At 45.8% G+C, this 18,227-nt stretch overlaps 1 protein-coding gene across 2 annotated transcripts in view; it reads left to right on the top strand.

Moving 5' to 3' along the window:
• The window catches only part of LOC308597250 (urea transporter 1-like), a 33,467-nt gene extending 15,519 nt beyond the window's left edge, over positions 1-17,948 (top strand). Inside the window, exons 5-9 of one of the 2 annotated variants that reach the window (XM_081213045.1) lie at positions 3,153-3,345; positions 12,866-13,013; positions 13,958-14,092; positions 15,416-15,465; positions 16,857-17,948. In XM_081213045.1, coding sequence (XP_081069171.1) covers positions 3,153-3,345; positions 12,866-13,013; positions 13,958-14,092; positions 15,416-15,465; positions 16,857-17,039 — 709 coding nt within the window. In that variant the 3' untranslated portion in view covers positions 17,040-17,948. The remainder of the gene's footprint in view (positions 1-3,152; positions 3,346-12,865; positions 13,014-13,957; positions 14,093-15,415; positions 15,466-16,856) is intronic. The other variant, XM_081213046.1, reaches the window with a different exon arrangement.
• The last annotated feature ends 279 nt before the right edge of the window (positions 17,949-18,227 follow it).

The raw sequence follows: 18,227 nt of genomic DNA, 5'->3' as shown, positions 1-18,227 counted from the left end.
CCAGAAGTCCGTTCTTAAACTAAAACCGTTCTTAAACTGAAGCACGCTTTCCCTAATGAGGCCTCCCGCCACCAGTGCCCTTCCACCGTTTGGATTCCGTTCTTACACTGAGGTAAAGTTCTCAAACCGGGACACTATTTCCGGTTTTGCGGAGTTTGTAAACTGAATCATTCTTAAACCAGACTGTTCTTAAACCAAGGTACCACTGTGCTTCACTATATCCTGTGTGTCTGCTAAACCAGAAATTACCTCAAGTTCCTTTTTGTTTTTTCGTTTTGTGATTTTCCATTGACATAGTTCTACAAACTCCCACTAACTGGTTCCTTTCTTTCCATTCATTTTGAAAACAATTTTCCCTCCCTTCATATAAACTGAACACTGAACCGAAACAAGTTTATTGCATGAGATTCATTCAACATTCCATGCTGCATATTGTGTATTCTGTATCACTTTGAGAAATATGAGCCAGTAACGCCAAAACAAAACAAAACAAAACAAAAATGCCAAAGTGATAAAACTTCTCCCTTTGGCTCTGAGGACAAAAAAAAAACAGTTACTGAGCATGCATTCCAATCTGTTTCCAAAGGGGGAGCACTTTTGCTCTCTGCTGAGCACTCATTCGGATCTGTTTGTGGGGAGATTCGACAACGGGCTCATCCACACGAAATTTCCTCCTCACTTTCCAGCCACCGGTTCATGCTTTTCCAGTCCGTGTGCAAGCACTTTTTTCTTCCCTGCCACTTTCCCTGCAAAACCCACTCTTTTAGATGCAGATAGTGTATGGCTAAGGGACGCGGGTGGCGCTGTGGTCTAAACCACTGAGCCACTTGGGCTTGCTGATCAGAAGGTCGGCGGTTCGAATCCCTGCGACAGGGTGAGCTCCCGTTGCTCTGTCCCAGCTCCTGCCATCCTAGCAGTTCGAAAGCACACCAATGAGAGTAGATAGGTACCACTGCAGCGGGAAAGTAAACAGCATTTCCGTGCACTCTGATTTCCATCACAGTGTTCCATTGCACCAGAAGCGGTTTAGTCTTGCTGGCCACATGACCCAGAAAGCTCTCTGTGGACAAACGCTGGCTTTCTTGCCCTGAAAGCGAGATGAGCGCCACAACCCCATAGTCGCCTTTGACTGGACTGGATTGTCCAGGGGTCCTTCACCTTTACCTTTATCGTATGGATAAATGCAACAATGTTTGGAATCCATTCATAAGAAGCGTAATGTCTTGTTAATAATAATTTTACATTTATTGGATTAATTGCATCACTTATTGTGTACTCTATTCTATTGTGTTGGTTATTTTCCCTCTTTCTTTCTTTCTTTGTTTTCATATTATTCACATCTTTCATATTTATTTTCTTTCATTGATGATTTTTCACTGAAAAATTATACAGTGGTACCTCGGGTTACAGACGCTTCAGGTTAAAAACGCTTCAGGTTACAGACTCCGCTAACCCAGAAATAGTACCTCGGGTTAAGAACTTTGCTTCAGGATGAGAACAGAAATTGTGCGGCGGCAGTGGGAGGCCCCATTAGCTAAAGTGATACCTCAGGTTAAGAACGGTTTCAGGTTAAGAACAGACCTCCGGAACGAATTAAGTTCTTAACCCAAGGTACCACTGTATTTGAAACTCCTGCTCTGGAAGGTAGGACTTGAACCAATGGCTTCAAGTTACAAGAAAGGAGATTCCGACTACAGATCAGGAAAAACTTTCTGACTGTAAGAGCTGTTTGACAATGGAACGGTCTCCCTCTGAAGGTTGTGGACTCTCCTTCCTTGGAGGTTTCTAAGCAGAGGCTGGATGACCATCTGCCATGGATGCTCTAGTTGAGATTCCTACATTGCAGGGGTTGGACTAGATGACTCTTGGTGTCCCTTCTACGATTCTACAATTTATCAAAAGCTTCACAAACAAAGCATTGTCTTCCAAGACATGTGCATGTACAGATGTTAAGTCTTGCATGGCGCCACAGATGGGAAACTGTGGCTGTCTGGTTGTGGCTGAAGTACAGTTCCCCTCACCCCTGGCTATTGGCCATGCTGGCTGGGGCCAATGGGAGTTGTAGTTCATTGGCGTTTGGAGGACTGCAGGATATGCATTCCTGCTATATAGCCCATCGGGGGCAGACTGCTGGTCTTCCACCAGGCACCAGGTTACAGACGCTTCAGGTTACAGACTCCGCTAACCCAGAAATAGTACCTTGGGTTAAGAACTTTGCTTCAGGGTGAGAACAGAAATAGCGCCGCGGCAGCGGGAGGCCCCATTAGCTAAAGTGATACCTCAGGTTAAGAACAGTTTCAGGTTAAGAACAGACCTCCGGAACGAATTAAGTTCTTAACCCAAGGTACCACTGTACATACACACACACACACACACTTTAACATTCTTGGCAACCCACAGAAAACCCTAATTGCCCTTTGCTCCGATTCAGTGTGAAAGAGCAGGTTTCCTACAGAAAGCTGTGGGGCAAAAAAAGGGGGGTGCTCAGAAATGGACTGGGGAAATGCAAACATATGCCTAGAAAGCATGGGGGCCAAAAAAAAAAAGTAAAGGGGGAGGGGCCCTCAAAGTTGCACCAAGCAACTGTCAACCTTCACTTTCCAGCACATTTTTCTAATTGCTTTCCTTATCACAAAACAGTCCAATTTGGATGGGGAAGCGGGTTTGTTTCGCAAGATCTCCTAAACAACTTTCATTGTGCAACCTGCATTTGCCGGTACGTGGTTGAATTCCACCAGAAAATAGCTACAGTTTGGAAGCCTTGCTGGGGCTTCTGCAGCAGCAGCAGCAAGCTGGGTAGAATTTTGTTCGCAATTTCTCCAGGCTTTCTTTAAAAATATAAAAAATAAACAGAAGCCAACTCCCCCTCCCAATATGATTACAGTAGATCACTTTTGCTAATGGGGCCTCCCACTGCCGCTGCACAATTTCTGTTCTCATCCTGAAGCAAAGTTCTTAACCCGAGGTACTATTTCTGGTTTAGCGGAGTCTGTAACCTGAAGCATATGTAACCCGAGGTACCACTGCATTACTAACTGTGCATCTATACATATAAGTTAGGGTAAGCACATTTTAAGGCAAAACTGTGCCCCCTTAGCTCTGTTGTGTTTCCTCTCTGTGTACAGTGATGCTCTTTTGTTTTTCTATTTCAGTCCTATTTTCACGAGTGCCTTAGCCTCCGTCTTCAGCAAATGGGACCTGCCGGTTTTCACGCTGCCCTTCAACCTGGCTCTGAGCATGTTCGTGGCCGCCACTGGCCCCCACAACCCCTTCTTCCCCTCGACACTCATTCAACCCGTGACCTCGGTGCCCAACATAACGTGGTGGGAGGCCGAAGCATCTTTGGTAAGGGCAGTTTCAAATGCTCACATCTCTCAGCCAAGGGAATTCATACGGGTGGGCCCTCTGAATGAGGGAACAGGGGGTGGAAACAAACCACTTTCAGACAAAGGATTGCGGGGCCCGATTCCTGCATCTATTACCCTTTACATTCTGGTTGCTCCTATACTGGGCTGGGCACAATGGGATTCTGCACCAAAGGACAAGACAATTGCAAAACATCGAGCTGAGAACAAACCTTGAGTCATGGACACTGGACAATTGAGGCATCAGGCATAAGCCTGCATTTTATTAATGTTTGATCAGGACTTGTATATTAAAGAGGGCTTAGATTTTCAAAAGTAGATTTTCAAATGTTTCATGCCAGGCAGAGAAAACCTTGGCCATTCTCCTAAGACAAGGGCCCCCCCCCCCTTTGATTGATAGCAGAAAACAATTCTCAAAGTCGTAAAAGCTGAAAATACAGACTGAGTAATGACACTGATCCTACATGTTACAGAAGATAACAAAGGCAGAGATAAATATAATTAGGAATGGGCAAATAGTAAAATGATACCATGGGCCTCTCTTAAACCTTGAGCTGTATTTTCTAAGGCCAGAGGCAAATGGGGAAAAGCATCTAGCTGACAGAGAAAGAGAGGCTTTTTTTGGGAAGTCTTTTTAAAACTGTTTCTTTCTTAAACTGAGAGAGTTTGGGAAGAGCTAATGGAAACAAAGCAACTGGCTGGAGAAGGGGGGGGGGATGTAAACTGAAGAGGTTTCTTCTGAAACTGTTTTAAACTGAGTTCCTTCCTTTCTACTTTGAGAAGCTTTTACTCTTTTAAAAGGTTACCTATGATAATGTATGAAATATATTAGCTTAAATATATTGGCTTAAATGTAATTATGCAAAGGATTTAACAAATGCTAGAAGAGTTGTATTTATCCTGGAATTAAGTCAGCCAGCAGTTTAGCCCCCCTGCCAGACAGGAAGACGCCATCAAATGCTGTCCAGATATATTAGCTGTCAGACATTTGTTTAGAAACCTTCAAATGAAGGATATCTTTCAATGTTAATGTGAAACTCAAGATCCTTGACATATGTTTAAGATAAAAATTTAAGATTAACCATTTGTTTTAGAAGGCAATAGGGCAGGGAGGGCAAGAGGTGAGCTGGTAATTAAGATTCCTTGTTGAGACACATGTAAGATATATTACTACTTATTTGTCATTTATAGATGTAACAATATATAGCTGTTTGTGTTCCATATAAGGACAGGAGGATGTGGGTGTATCTTTTAGGATTGGATATAGCAATCAGCCAATAGGAAATCCAACTAGGCTGATTGGACAGAGGCAGCCACAGGAGGAGCAAAGGGGGCTGGATTAAGGGAATATAAGGGCTGGCCATAATGGCAGGAGCCAGGCCAGAGCTTGGTAACCATATACCACTGTGCCTCTCATTTATTTGTCTGACAAATAAATAATTATTTTAATTTCTCTATTGCTGCGTTGAATATTTCATTCCAGCTAAGCGTTAACCACAAGCAGGGTGCTACACAATGAATCCAGTGAAAATTATTCTCTTTTTTTTTTTTAAGTGGATGAAACTGTGTGATTAACAGGTAATAGACAGTCTTTTAAGAAAGCGTCATAACTCAATAAATAATCAATGTATAACAACTGTACTGGACGTAAAAAATTGACCCAAACACATTTCGACTTTGATGCCTTCCTCGTCGGCCCTAGTTGGGTGCATGTATATAAATAAGCATCAAATATCAAAGACAGTTTTTAATATGTTGATTACATGACTCGAGGTTTCATCCTGGCTTGTGGTTTCACAGTGCTTCTATACTGGGGCCCAAGTACGTAAAAGATTGCCTCCCCCAATATCAACCGTCTCAGGCCCTATAGCTCTGAGGGTGGTGATATTATGGTGGGTTGCCTAAATGGTGCTACTTAGTAGCGGTCCTGTGCTTCTGCAATCTCTGGTGGTGTCCATCTGCTTCCCCCCCCCCCCCTTGCTCTTAATGTTTCAGTAGCTTTTTTACATGTTCCAGTTCACCCACCCATGTGGTGGCTGAAACATAGGGGATTTGAGGAGCAAACTTGGAATTATTAGCAGTGAGGATGCTTGATTTGCCTGAGGTGGTCACTGCACTCTGCCTAATGACGTTATTATTATTATTATTATTATTATTATTATTATTATTATTATTATATATCACCCGAAGAACACAGGGTGGTTTACAACATGTTGTTGCTGTTGTTTAGTTGTTTAGTCGTGTCCGACTCTTCGTGACCCCATGGACCAGAGCACGCCAGGCACTCCTGTCTTCCACTGCCTCCCGCAGTTGGGTCAAACTCATGTTTGTAGCTTTGAGAACACTGTCCAACCATCTCGTCCTCTCTCGTCCCCTTCTCCTTGTGCCCTCCATCTTTCCCAACATCAGGGTCTTTTCCAGGGAGTCTTCTCTTCTCATGAGGTGGCCAAAGTCTTGGAGCCTCAGCTTCAGGATCTGTCCTTCCAGTGAGCACTCAGGGCTGATTTCCTTCAGAATGGATAGGTTTGATCTTCTTGCAGTCCATGGGACTCTCAAGAGTCTCCTCCAGCACCAGAATTCAAAAGCATCAATTCTTCGGCGATCAGCCTTCTTTATGGTCCAGCTCTCACTTCCATACATCACTACTGGGAAAACCATAGCTTTAACTATACGGACCTTTGTTGGCAAGGTGATGTCTCTGCTTTTTAAGATGCTGTCTAGGTTTGTCATCACTTTTCTCCCAAGAAGCAGGCATCTTTTAATTTCGTGATGGCTGTCACCATCTGCAGTGATCATGAAGCCCAAGAAAGTAAAATCTCTCACTGCCTCCATTTCTTCCCCCTTCTATTTGTGGTTTACAACATAAAAACACTAAATACATCCCAGGCAGGATCCCCTCCTCAATTTGTGGGTGCTGTGTGTGAGCAGTTGTCTGTGGCCCATGCCCAACACCAGATTTGCCTAGGTAAGCCACAAACAGTGCCAGTTTACCAAATAGGCAGAGTAGGCACCGACCTCTGGGCCCCACACCTTTTTGGGGCCGTGCGACAACAGATCAAAATATTATTGGTGTGATATTGAAGGGAAATTACAATCTAGCCTTCTTCATTCAATGTGAGAGGGGACCCTGATATTTCGACTGACATGGGGCCTCCACAGGGTTTAATCTGGCACGGGTCACACTGGAAACAGCAGCAGCAAACCTTGCACTGATTTTAAGCAGTTTCCTTTGCCCCAGTGGCGTAGCATGGGGGGTGCAGGGGGGCCAGCAGCACCAGGCGCAACATCTGGGGGTTAGGGTTAGGGGGCGCAAATCCACGGGTTAGGGGGTGCAAATTACTTGCCTTGCCCCGGGTGCTGACAACCCACGCTACGCCACTGCTTTGCCCCCTAACCCACAAAGCGGCTGTTTGTGGGTTTGGTTTACGTGACAACCCCAGAGCCATATAAAAACACCCAGCTGGAAAAGTTGTGCATAAGATTTTATTGTGGCAATCGACTTTTATATGCGCCGCGAACTAACTCCCCTAACTGCCTATTGGGCCCAATCGACACGTTATGACATCCAAGTGATCTTTCCAACTTCCAAACACCCTGGATCTCGGAGACTTTGGTCTCTCGTTGGCAGAAGGGCAAATAAACAGCCCAATGTGATCAGGTGTAAAAGGGGCAGTGCCATGCTTCCTGCAAACAGATCTAAGCTCAGCAATCGACCTAGCCTTATCTATAACCACTTTAGCTTCAGTTGGTCACCCATTGAAAAATTACGTGAAGAGACCTCAAAGTGTGAAGCTGCCAAGATAATAATAATAATAATAATAATAATAATAATAATAATAATAATAATAATAATTTTATTTATACCCTCCCCCCCCAGCCAGAGCCAGGCTCAGGGCGACTAACACCAGTAAAATTGCAGTAAAATCATAAGGGGGGGGCAATTTAAAATACAGGTTAAAATGCAATTTAAAATGCAGCCTCATTTTAAAAGTAGCCCATAGATCAAAACCATAAGGGGAGGGAAAACATAAGAGTCAAACTGAGTCCAAACCAAAGGCCAGGCGGAACAGCTGTCTTGCAGGCCCTGCGGAAAGATGTCAAGTCCCACAGGGCCCTAGTCTCTTGTGACAGAGCATTCCACCAAATCGGTGCCAGTACTGAAAAGGCCCTGGCCCTAGTTGAGACCAACCTAACCACCTTGAGACCTGGGACCTCCAAAATGTTGTCATTTGTGGACCTTAAGGTCCTCCACGGGGCATACCAGGAGAGGCGGTCCCGTAGATGTGGGGAGGGGGATTGAATTTATGTGTCAAGGTAGCCTGAGGTCCACATTCCCTTCCAGATTGTCCGTGGCAGGTCAGAAGCAACTCACATGCGCACTACAACATACTCATAAGCCACCTTCTCTCGGCAGCCAGGAGCATCATAACCAGACACTGAAGGGACCTGTCAGGAGTAAACATGGACCACTGTTACCAAACCTTATGGGAAACAGCCCTACTAGAAAAATAAACCAACAAACTGAAAGTAGCAAGGGGACGAATAAAAGAGGACATCTTCACCCCGGTGTGGCTCCCCTTTGTTACATACGCAGCCCAACAAGACGACAACAGGAACCCACCGACAGCATATGAATCAATATGGCTAAATTGACACAACAATTCTCACACACGCAAACAAAACTCACTGCTATAGTCAACTATAGGCAACCAACCATGCCCTGTGTCCTAATCTCTCTCTCCGCCAACAAAAACTAATAAATGAATAGAAATAGGACCGACCCATGTGATGCTGACACAAAAACCTTATGCGTACACTATGTAGGGGATGCGGGTGGCGCTGTGGTCTAAACCACAGAGCCTAGGGCTTGCCAATCAGAAGGTCGGCAGTTCGAATCCCCGCAATGGGGTGAGCTCCCATTGTTTGGTCCCTGCTCCTGCCCACCTAGCAGTTCGAAAGCACGTCAAAGTGCAAGTAGATAAATAGGTACCACTCCGGCGGGAAGGTAAACGGCGTTTCCGTGCGCTGCTCTGGTTCTCCAGAAGCAGCTTAGTCATGCTGGCCACATGACCTGGAAGCTGTCTGCGGACAAACGCCGGCTCCCTCGGCCTATAGAGCGAGATGAGCACGCAACCCCAGAGTCATCTGCGACTGGACCTAATGGTCAGGGGTACCTTTACCTTTTTACACTATGTAGAAGAACAATAGTTTGCTGCCCTCCTCCTCTTCTCCTCCAACTTTATATGGTCTATAACATTAGCGTCTCACATTGAATATGAATGATCTGTAGAAAACTCTATGAACTGAAAGCAGAGATGCCGTATGTGTTTTTGTAACCAAGAAAATATTTAATAGAAACAGTTTTTAAGAAACAAATAAGTGAATAACTCGTACGGCATCTGTGAAGTTAGGAGAATCAAATTTCTACCCCACTCATAGCGTGGAGAAGAGTTTTCTCCACCAAAAATTACATTGGAGGGTGGGAAGGAAAATGTCTTTTCTTTCATGTTTTTTCTTCAAATGCTCTTCTGGATTTTAACCCCAATTGTCCTAATGGTGTTCTTCATACCCCCATCATTCCCCATCGTTGTGTCTTCTAACCTGAGAGTTAGATTCAAGATCATATTGATTCAGGGCCACACACCCGGCCCCTCAGTTAGCTGTAATGAAATATTTGGGATATGCACAGAATTGTATGTTCTGGAGCCGCGTTCCTGAAAACCATCAAGATTCTGTTGACATGAGCAGCGCTGCGTCCCACAAACTCAGTGGAAAAGTACAGCTTGGGGCCTCTGTTGGCAAATGGGTTTTTTGGCATTGAGACCAGTCACCTCCAGCTTCCATGGAGGGGAGACGTATTATGTGAGATTAACAGGTTATTAGAAATATTTTTTATTCTTATCTCTGCAAGAGACTTCAAAAAGCGTGTGCCAGCAGCGTCATTTAGTGGAACGATCCCCTGTGACTTAGCCAAAGCAGTAATGAGTTTTCTGCTGTCAAGCTGAAGCAGACTCATGCGTCGGGCATGCATTTAATTTCATTTAAAAGGGGGCCTTTGTTTCGGCAGCCGTCTCATCACGGTTCAGATTCATAACATTCACTGCCTGACATTAGCTGCTTGTTTGAAAGGAAGGAAGGGCGCATACCAGCTCAGGGGTCGAGAGTTCAGCTCACAAAAGCCCAGTTTATATGTCCCTGGAACAGAAGCAAACTTCATTCAACTGGAGGGGGAGCAGTAACGGCGTCCCTCACCTCCCGTTAGCAGATAGTGTCAGGTCTTAAGATGGGAGCTCCATGTTGATGGCTGGCTATCCACTCCCTGCAGGCAGATGAAATTCCTTTCAGGAGGAGGAATTTAATGAATGGAATGTTCTTGCAGAATCCTCACCACAGAGATGGGGAACCTGCAGCCCTCCAGACCAGGACCGGCCCACCAATTAGGCAAGGTGACACGGCCACCTCAGGCGGCAGGATCCACCGGGGTGGCAGATCACTTCTTTCCCCTTTGTTCCTGATACTGTTATGTATTGGGTTTAACACATCTCATGTTACAAGGCATAATTGATGCCGAAGAATTGATGCTTTTGAATTATGGTGCTGGAGGAGACTCTGGAGAGTCCCATGGACTGCAAGAAGATCAAACCTATCCATTCTAAAGGAAATCAGCCTTGAGTGCTCACTGGGAGGACGGATCCTGAAGCTGAGGCTCCAATACTTTGGCCACCTCATGAGAAGAGAAGACTCCCTGGAAAAGACCCTGATGTTGGGAAAGATGGAGGGCACAAGGAGAAGGGGACAACAGAGGACGAGATGGTTGGACAGTGTTCTCGAAGCTACCAGCATGAGTTTGACCAAGCTGCGGGAGGCAGTGGAAGACAGGAGTGCCTGGCGTGCTCTGGTCCATGGGGTCACGAAGAGTCAGACACGACTAAATGACTAAACAACAACATGTTACAAGGCGCGTTCCAACCAATTGTATAAGTGTTGGTAGTCAAACATTCTAATGGCAAGTAAGCACATGCATTTTCAACCATTAACTGTCAACGGTCAGTTCACATTCGGTTTATTATTGTGTTGTCCAGTCAGTTCAGCTCTTGTTTTCCTGTGAGTGAGCTGTTGAATAAACCTAGTTGAGGAACTTACACTGCCTTGGGCTTCTGACTTTTCCCGAACATTTAACATTTTGTGATCTGCCTCAGGTGCCAAAACGTCTTGGGACAGCCCTGCTCCAGATGTTGCTGGACACCAACTCCCAGCAACGCCAGGGGTGACGGGGGCTGAAGATCAGCAGTATCTGGAAGCCACAGTGTCCATCACCCAGGAGGGGTGATTGACTGACAAGGGGAGGCCAGTATTTCTGGGTTCCTCAGGTAGCAAGGCAGCATAGATGGTGCCCTTGAGCAACAGTGTTTGATACTCCAAGCTAGCTGTGGAAACAGGTAAAGGTAAAGGGACCCCTGACCATTAGGTCCAGTCGCAGACGACTCTGGGGTTGCAGTGTTCATCTCGCTTTATTGGCCGAGGGAGCCGGCATACAACTTCTGGGTCATGTGGCCAGCATGACTAAGCCGCTTCTGGCGAACCAGAGCAGCACACGGAAACGCCGTTTACCTTCCCGCTGGAGCGATACCTATTTATCTACTTGCACTTTGACGTGCTTTCGAACTGCTAGGTTGGCAGGAGCAGGGACCGAGAAACGGGAGCTCACCTCGCCACGTGGATTTGAACCGCCGACCTTCTGATCAGCAAGTCCTAGGCTCTGTGGTTTAACCCACAGTGCCACCCACGTCCCTGTAAACAGAGCATTGGTTATTGTTCATTCATGGTGATGCAGGAAACTTTTGCTTGAACTCACGACCTTGAGATTAATAGTCTCATGCTCTACAGACTGACCTATCGCAAATGTTCTGGTCTGGCTTTTTTTCCACTTTTGTTGCGCTGTAGTCCCTATGGCAGGCATAGGCAAACTCGGCCCTCCAGATGTTTAGAGACTACAATTCCCATCATCCCTGACCACTGGTCCTGTTAGCTAGGGATGGTGGGAGTTGTAGTCCCAAAACATCTGGAGGGCAGAGTTTACCTATGCCTTCCCTAAGGAGAGCAATAATGTGGTAGCATGAGGAAAAAATCACAGAAACAAACAGAATAACAAGCTGAATGAAGCCATCACTCATACACTACTATTGTGCCAGTATTGTGTTGCAAAATGCACCTGCATTAAAACACAAGTCCGGAGGAGCTTTAAGATGCCAGAGCCTGGTTTCTGAGAGCCCCGGTAAGAGACTCACAAATGAGAATGTTTGCTGGATTAGGCCAATGGCCCATCTACTCCAGCATTTATTTCTCACAATGGCCAACCAGATGTCTATGGGACCCACCTGTCAGGGAACTAACATCAGAGCGAAAGGAGAAGGAGAGGCTCCCCGATTCTGCAGGAGAAGGTACCAGCACCAGGGGGAGACACAGCTTGGGAGAAGGGGAAGGAAATTGGCGTAACACCAAGGATCCAGGAGAGCAAAGGGGGGAAGTGGGGGAAGAGCTCCGGGATTCTTCCCTGGACATCAGTGAGGAGAGCACTGGTCCTCCGCTACCCACGCCCTCCCTGCGCAGAAGACTCCCGCGCAGTGAGAGGCGGAGACGACTGGGAGTCAAACAGCTTTTATGCTGGAAAAGGTTTAAGAAACGCCCACAGACAGATTCTGCTAGCGACTGAGGCAGCCGCGCTAAAATGGGCTGTGCAGTCAGGATGGCAGTTAAGCTCCCAAACGGGACAGTTTACGCACGAGTAACTCAAACCCACTACACCACCTAAACACACACACACATATACACAGAGTGCCCTAAATAAAGCTTGCACTCTGCAAGCATAGATACATGTTCCTGGTGCCATAATCCAGGAATCGAATACACCCAGATTTTAAAACTATTGAAGGCTGAGAATATGCATCAGAAATGGTACCTTTTATCACTATCCTATGCTGTCATAAGGGACGCAGGTGGCGCTGTGGGTTAAACCATAGAGCCTAGGACTTGCCAATCAGAAGGTCGGCGGTTCGAAACCCCGCGACGGGGTGAGCTCCTGTTGCTCGGTCCCTGCTCCTGCCAACCTAGCAGACCAAAAGCACAAAGTGCAAGTAGACAAATAGGTACCGCTCCGGCGGGAAGGTAAACAGCATTTCCGTGCGCTGCTCTGGTTCGCCAGAAGCAGGTTTGTCATGCTGGCCACATGACCCGGTAGCTGTGCGCTGGCTCCCTCGGCCAATAAAGCGAGATGAGTGCAGCAACCCCAGAGTCGGTCACAACAGGACCTAATGGTCAGGGGTCCCTTTACCTTTACCTTTATGCTGTCATAAATTCCATGAATCATTTAGACCCAAGTATAGGGGGGACTAGATTCTGGGCAATTGATGGTCCTTATTAATATGCGGGCATTTGTATGGAAGACCATTATCATATAACCTTGAAACCTGATATATCTTTTCCCAATACCTGTTCCACAGATTTTGCAGTCCGTCCCAGTAGGAGTTGGGCAAGTGTACGGCTGTGATAACCCTTGGACCGGAGGCATTATCATGGTGGCTCTGTTCATTTCCTCCCCGCTCATCTTCATCCATGCCGTGATTGGCTCGGCACTGGGGGTGCCTGCAGGTATGAGAATGCCCTAGGCAGCCAGAACTGGCTTAAACCATTGTCCTAAGTACTCCATCCTATAGATATCCAGCCAAACTGGGGTTACAACTGTTAGTATCTGGTTAGCTTGTCAGATAAAACCAACGTACCATGCTTGTGGTCGAAAGAGGGAAGAACTTGCCTCTCGGTGAAATGAGGGGGGGTGACCACAGATCCCCTTGCATGTCAGATTCCATCTTGAGATCCTAGGGTAGAAGGTTTCTAGAGATTGTGTGAACCTAATCACCTAATAATAATAATAATAATAATAATAATAATAATAATAATAATAATAAAAAATTTATTATTTATACCCCACCCATCTGGCTGGGTTTCCCCAGCCACTCTGGGCGGCTTCCAACAGAACATTAAAATACAATAACCTATTAAACATTAAAAGCTTCCCGAAACAGGGCTGCCTTTAGATGTCTTCAAAAAGTCTGGTCGTCATTGTTCTCTTTGACATCTGCTGGGAGGGCATTCCACAGGGCAGGCGCCACTACCGAGAAGGCCCTCTGCCTGCTTCCCTGTAACTTGGCTTCTCGCAGCGAGGGAACCGCCAGAAGGCCCTCAGCGCTGGACCTCAGTGTCCGGGCTGAACGATGGGGGTGGAGACTCTCCTTCAGATATACTGGACCGAGGCCATTTAGGGCTTTAAAGGTCAGCACCAACACTTTGAATTGTGCTCGGAAACATACTGGGAGCCAGTGTAGGTCTTTCAAGACCGGTGTTATATGGTCTCGGCAGCCGCTCCTATTATTTCCTAGGTATCAAGGCTGGGGAACACTTGACCCTCCAGCAGGACACCATCTCCCATCGGATGGGCCAAATTTTAGTTCAGCAACATCTGGAGGGCCAAAAGTGCCTCGCCCTGCCTTCAGCCCAGGAGTGACTTGTCTTCTTCTCACCTGTCTTCTTTGCAGCCCTGAGCCTAGCCACACCTTTTAACAATATTTATGCCGGCTTGTGGAATTACAACAGTTGCCTCTCCTGCATTGCCATCGGGGGCATGTTCTACGCCCTCACCTGGCAGACCTTCCTTCTTGCACTTGCTTGTGGTAGGTACCCAGTTTCATCCCTATAGTGCTCTCACAACCCATAGGAAACTGTCAGAGCATTTGTCCCTGTTGCCCAGTATTGGCTCCTGTGATTGGTAGCATTTCTTCAGAGTCTCAAGCAGAGAGAGCTTATTTCCCATCACTTGCTTCCTGAAGATGCCAGGGATTGAACTCGGGGAATTTCTCTTGGGTTTTAAAAAATATACATTGACTTAAATTATAGCAGAATTTAAAGCTTGGAAGCTGGGTCTACCCATTTCCTCTTCCACCCATTCTGTCTCATTCTTACATCATTAGCATTACTTAAGTTTAAAAAAAGGAAAATAGAGGGGTCCCATTGGAATAGAAAAATAAGTTATTTCCTTAAAAACAGTTTTGAAAACAGACTTCTGTTTAATTGGTTCTATGTTTTCAAGAGAATCCATCAAGAGTGCATGTTTTGTGACTTTCAGAGATTTATAAGATTTCTGTTTATTTGGTTTCGCAGAGAGTGCATATTTCATATATTTCATACTGTTCAAGGTTCTGTATAGATTATATAAAGAGTTTACCGTATTTTTTTGCTCTATAAGACTCAGTTTTTCCCTTCTAAAAAGTAAGGGGAAATGTGTGTGCGTCTTATGGAGCGAATGCAGGCTGCGCAGCTATCCCAGAAGCCAGAACAGCAAGAGGGATTGCTGCTTTCACTGCGCAGTGATCCCTCTTGCTGTTCTGGCTTCTGAGATTCAGAATATTCTTTTTCTTGTTTTCCTCCTCCAAAATCTAGGTGCATCTTATGGTCTGGTGTGTCATATAGAGCGAAAAATACGGTATATTGATATCGCATTGTTTACTTGGTCATCATGTTGCCTTGGATATTACTGATAATTGTTTGCAACACAGGGGTTTAATTTTTTGAACACTTCAGAATCTGCCATATATACAGTGGTGCCTCGCAAGATGAAAAGAATCCGTTCTGTGATTCTCTTCGTCTAGCGGTTTTTTCGTCTTGCGAAGCAAGCCCATTGACGGATTAGCGGATTAGCGCTATTAGCGGCTTTTAGCGGCTTATCTGCTGATCGGATCAGCTGATAAGCGGCTTAGCGGCTTAGAAAAAGGGGGGGGGAGGAAGAAAAACCAGCAGGAACTCGCAAGACATTGTCGTCTTGCGAAGCAAGCCCATAGGAAATTCGTTTTGCGAAGCACCTCCAAAACGGAAAACTCTTTCGTCTAGCGAGTTTTCCGTCTTGCGAGGCATTCGTCTTGCGGGGCACCACTGTACTAGTCTAATTTACTTCTCCTTTGTCTCATCTCCCCCCACCATGCCTCTCTCTTTTTTTCCAGCTCTGTTTACTGCCTACTCAGGAGGAGCACTGGGCCATATGTTTTCCGTGGTGAGTTTTGCAGGCTTTAAGGGGTTGAATTCATCATTAAGTGTTGAGAGTCGCTTTCTTAATGATAAGGTCACCATCCCCTTAAGAGTGCTGGGAGGGTAAGTAGCAGGGAGATGGCTGACTTCCCCCCCCCCCTTTAAAAAAATGGAAACACACAAAAAGGAGCTTGTTGGTCTTGGCTCCTGACTCTGGGAGATTTAAAAGGGGAATAAAAAAAAGTAAAGCTGCTATTCTACAGCACTCCTGTCTTCTTGAAATTATTCATTATTTAGAAAATGTAAACTGCTGGATCAAAAGGTTTTACAGCCAGTATACAAATGAAATTGGAATCCACTGTCCAGAACACACATACATAAGGTCATCAGCATTAAAATTCAAACTCAATACACCTTTTAAAACAGTTACAGGCAAACAAATGTTATGCGTGATGGCATACATTGTTCCATGCCACCTACATAACCCCACTGTTTCATTTTGGGGTTTCCCCAACAACTGAACAAACCCCTGAAATGAAATTAAATGAAATGAGAGGAGACCACAGAATAGTAAAGAGATGTAATGGAGAAAATCCTCTGTTCTTTACTTTATCGTGTTGTCTTTTCACTTTGAATACCTGTTGCCTGTTCAGAGCCAGAGCAAATGAACAAACCAACCTAAGATGCTTAAAAAGCATAGGCCCCTGGTCCATAATAAGTACTGTATTTTTCACTCTATAAGACCACAAGACGCACCTAGTTTTTGGAGGAGGAAAACAAGAAAAAGAATATTCTGAATCTCAGAAGCCAGAACAGCAAGAGGGATCGCTGTGCAGTGAAAGCAGCAATCCCTCTTGCTGTTCTGGCTTCTGGGATAGCTGCGCAGCCTGCATTCACTCCATAAAACGCACACACATTTCCCCCTACTTTTTAGGAGGGAAAAAGTGAGTCTTATAGAGCAAAATATACGGTACTTCCAAAATCTGCCATTGGCTAATATCTTTTTGGGGGACCAAAGAAAATGTCACGAACTGCTGAGCAAGCTGTAGAGTTCTACAGAACTCTTCTTTGGCCAGTTACTGCAATGGCCTTTCCCAACCTCAGTTGTGACTGGACAGGAGCTTCCATAATCCCTGAACACAGGAGTTTGAGTTCCTCCAAGTACCATGTTAGAGGAAGGTTGTGTTTGACAAAGCAACAAGTGGAAGTGGGCAGATGGAGTGAACAAACAAGGAGCAAAACAAGTTGGGGATGTTACAGCCCATGGGGTTCTTCATCTAGATTCAGGTCCAAAAAGGAGATTGGAGACTGGGTTGGTCTCTTCTAGATGCAATGGGTACCAAGTTTACACACTTAGGAATCTGGGATAAAGAAGCAATGACTGATCCCCATTTCTGAAACTCTCTTCTCCTTCAGTTCGGAATGCCTTTGGGAACATGGCCTTTCTGTTTATCTTCGCTAACTTTCCTGCTCTTAACTACCACCAACGATGCCATCTACAAGCTTCCTCTCTCCAAAGTCTCCTACCCAGAAGCCAACCGGGCCTATTACTTGTCGAGAAACGACGGACAAAACGCCAAGTCCACCTGCAACGTGTGACAGTCTGAGCCTCGTGCCTCTTCCTGTCCGTAGTGGTGTCTGGACTTCCCAAGGAAGATAAACAGCTCAGAAGGAAAACAAAGCTGTTGGTGGAGCTCTTCGTCCATTTTAAGTCGCAAATAACTTCACTCAGATCAGCAAGTCTCGGAATTCTCTCCGTTTGCCAGTCAGAAGTGAGCAGAATATCCTGTTTGTTTGGAAAGGGGTGTGACATTGATGGAACAAATGAGGGCTGAGATCTGTGGTGGCCAACTGCAGGTTCACTGGCTGGAGCCAGTTTTCTAAAGCAATATTAGCTGATACCACCAACATACATATATATGTGTGTGTGTGTGTATATATATATATATATATAATCACAGTGTGGTTTTTTAAACAATGCTATACTGTGTCACTTGTAAGAAATAGGAGGAAAACGTTATTGTGTGTCACAATGCAATATTGTATGCAAGTTGCATTCACAGGACTTTGGTGCTGAAGGGCACCAACTTTATTGTGGAGACTGAGCACTCATATAGGGGCCAGTTCATATGAAAAAGAGACATATTGAAGACCCAGAGCACTTTCGGGAACAGAACGGCTCCTGAGAAAAGAGGCTTTGGTGATTTCTAGATTAGATGATATTCAATCAAGAGGACATCTAATTGAGAGGACGAAGCAAGCAGTGGGAGAGGTGCATGTTTGGGGAGAGTATTTTTGTATTAATTATATGCAATGGGAGTGTTACAGGTAACAGAAGAGATGTGGGCTAACCATACTTGCATAGTCTGTATCACCTTGCTGGAATCCCCATGGTTGACTGGTGGGTTTTTAATTTGCAAACTGAGAGAGCATATTCCAGATCACTGGACAGGTAAGGCAAAACTACCGTATTTTTCGCCCTATAGGATGCACTTTTTCCCCTCCAAAAATGAAGGGGAAATCAGGGTGCGTCCTATGGGGCGAATGCAGGCTTTCGCTGAAGCCTGGAGAGCGAGAGGGGTCGGTGCGCACCAACCCCTCTCGCTCTCCAGGCTTCAGGAAGCTATCCGCAAGCCTTGGGAGCTCCACGGGAGTTCCCATCGGGCTCCCAAGGCTTGCGGATAGCAGCCTGCATCCCGAAGCCAGGGGCGCGCTGCACAGCATGCCCCGGGCTTCGTGCAGATATCGGGCAGCCCCACAAGCTCGGGGGACAGCGGGGAGGCAGAG

Source organism: Podarcis bocagei, assembly GCF_964188305.1.
Source record: "Podarcis bocagei genome assembly, chromosome: 11".
NCBI classification, from domain to species: Eukaryota; Metazoa; Chordata; class Lepidosauria; order Squamata; family Lacertidae; genus Podarcis; species Podarcis bocagei.
The sequence above is the reverse complement of the archived record's forward strand: the minus strand, read 5'-3'. Positions and strand labels throughout refer to the sequence as shown.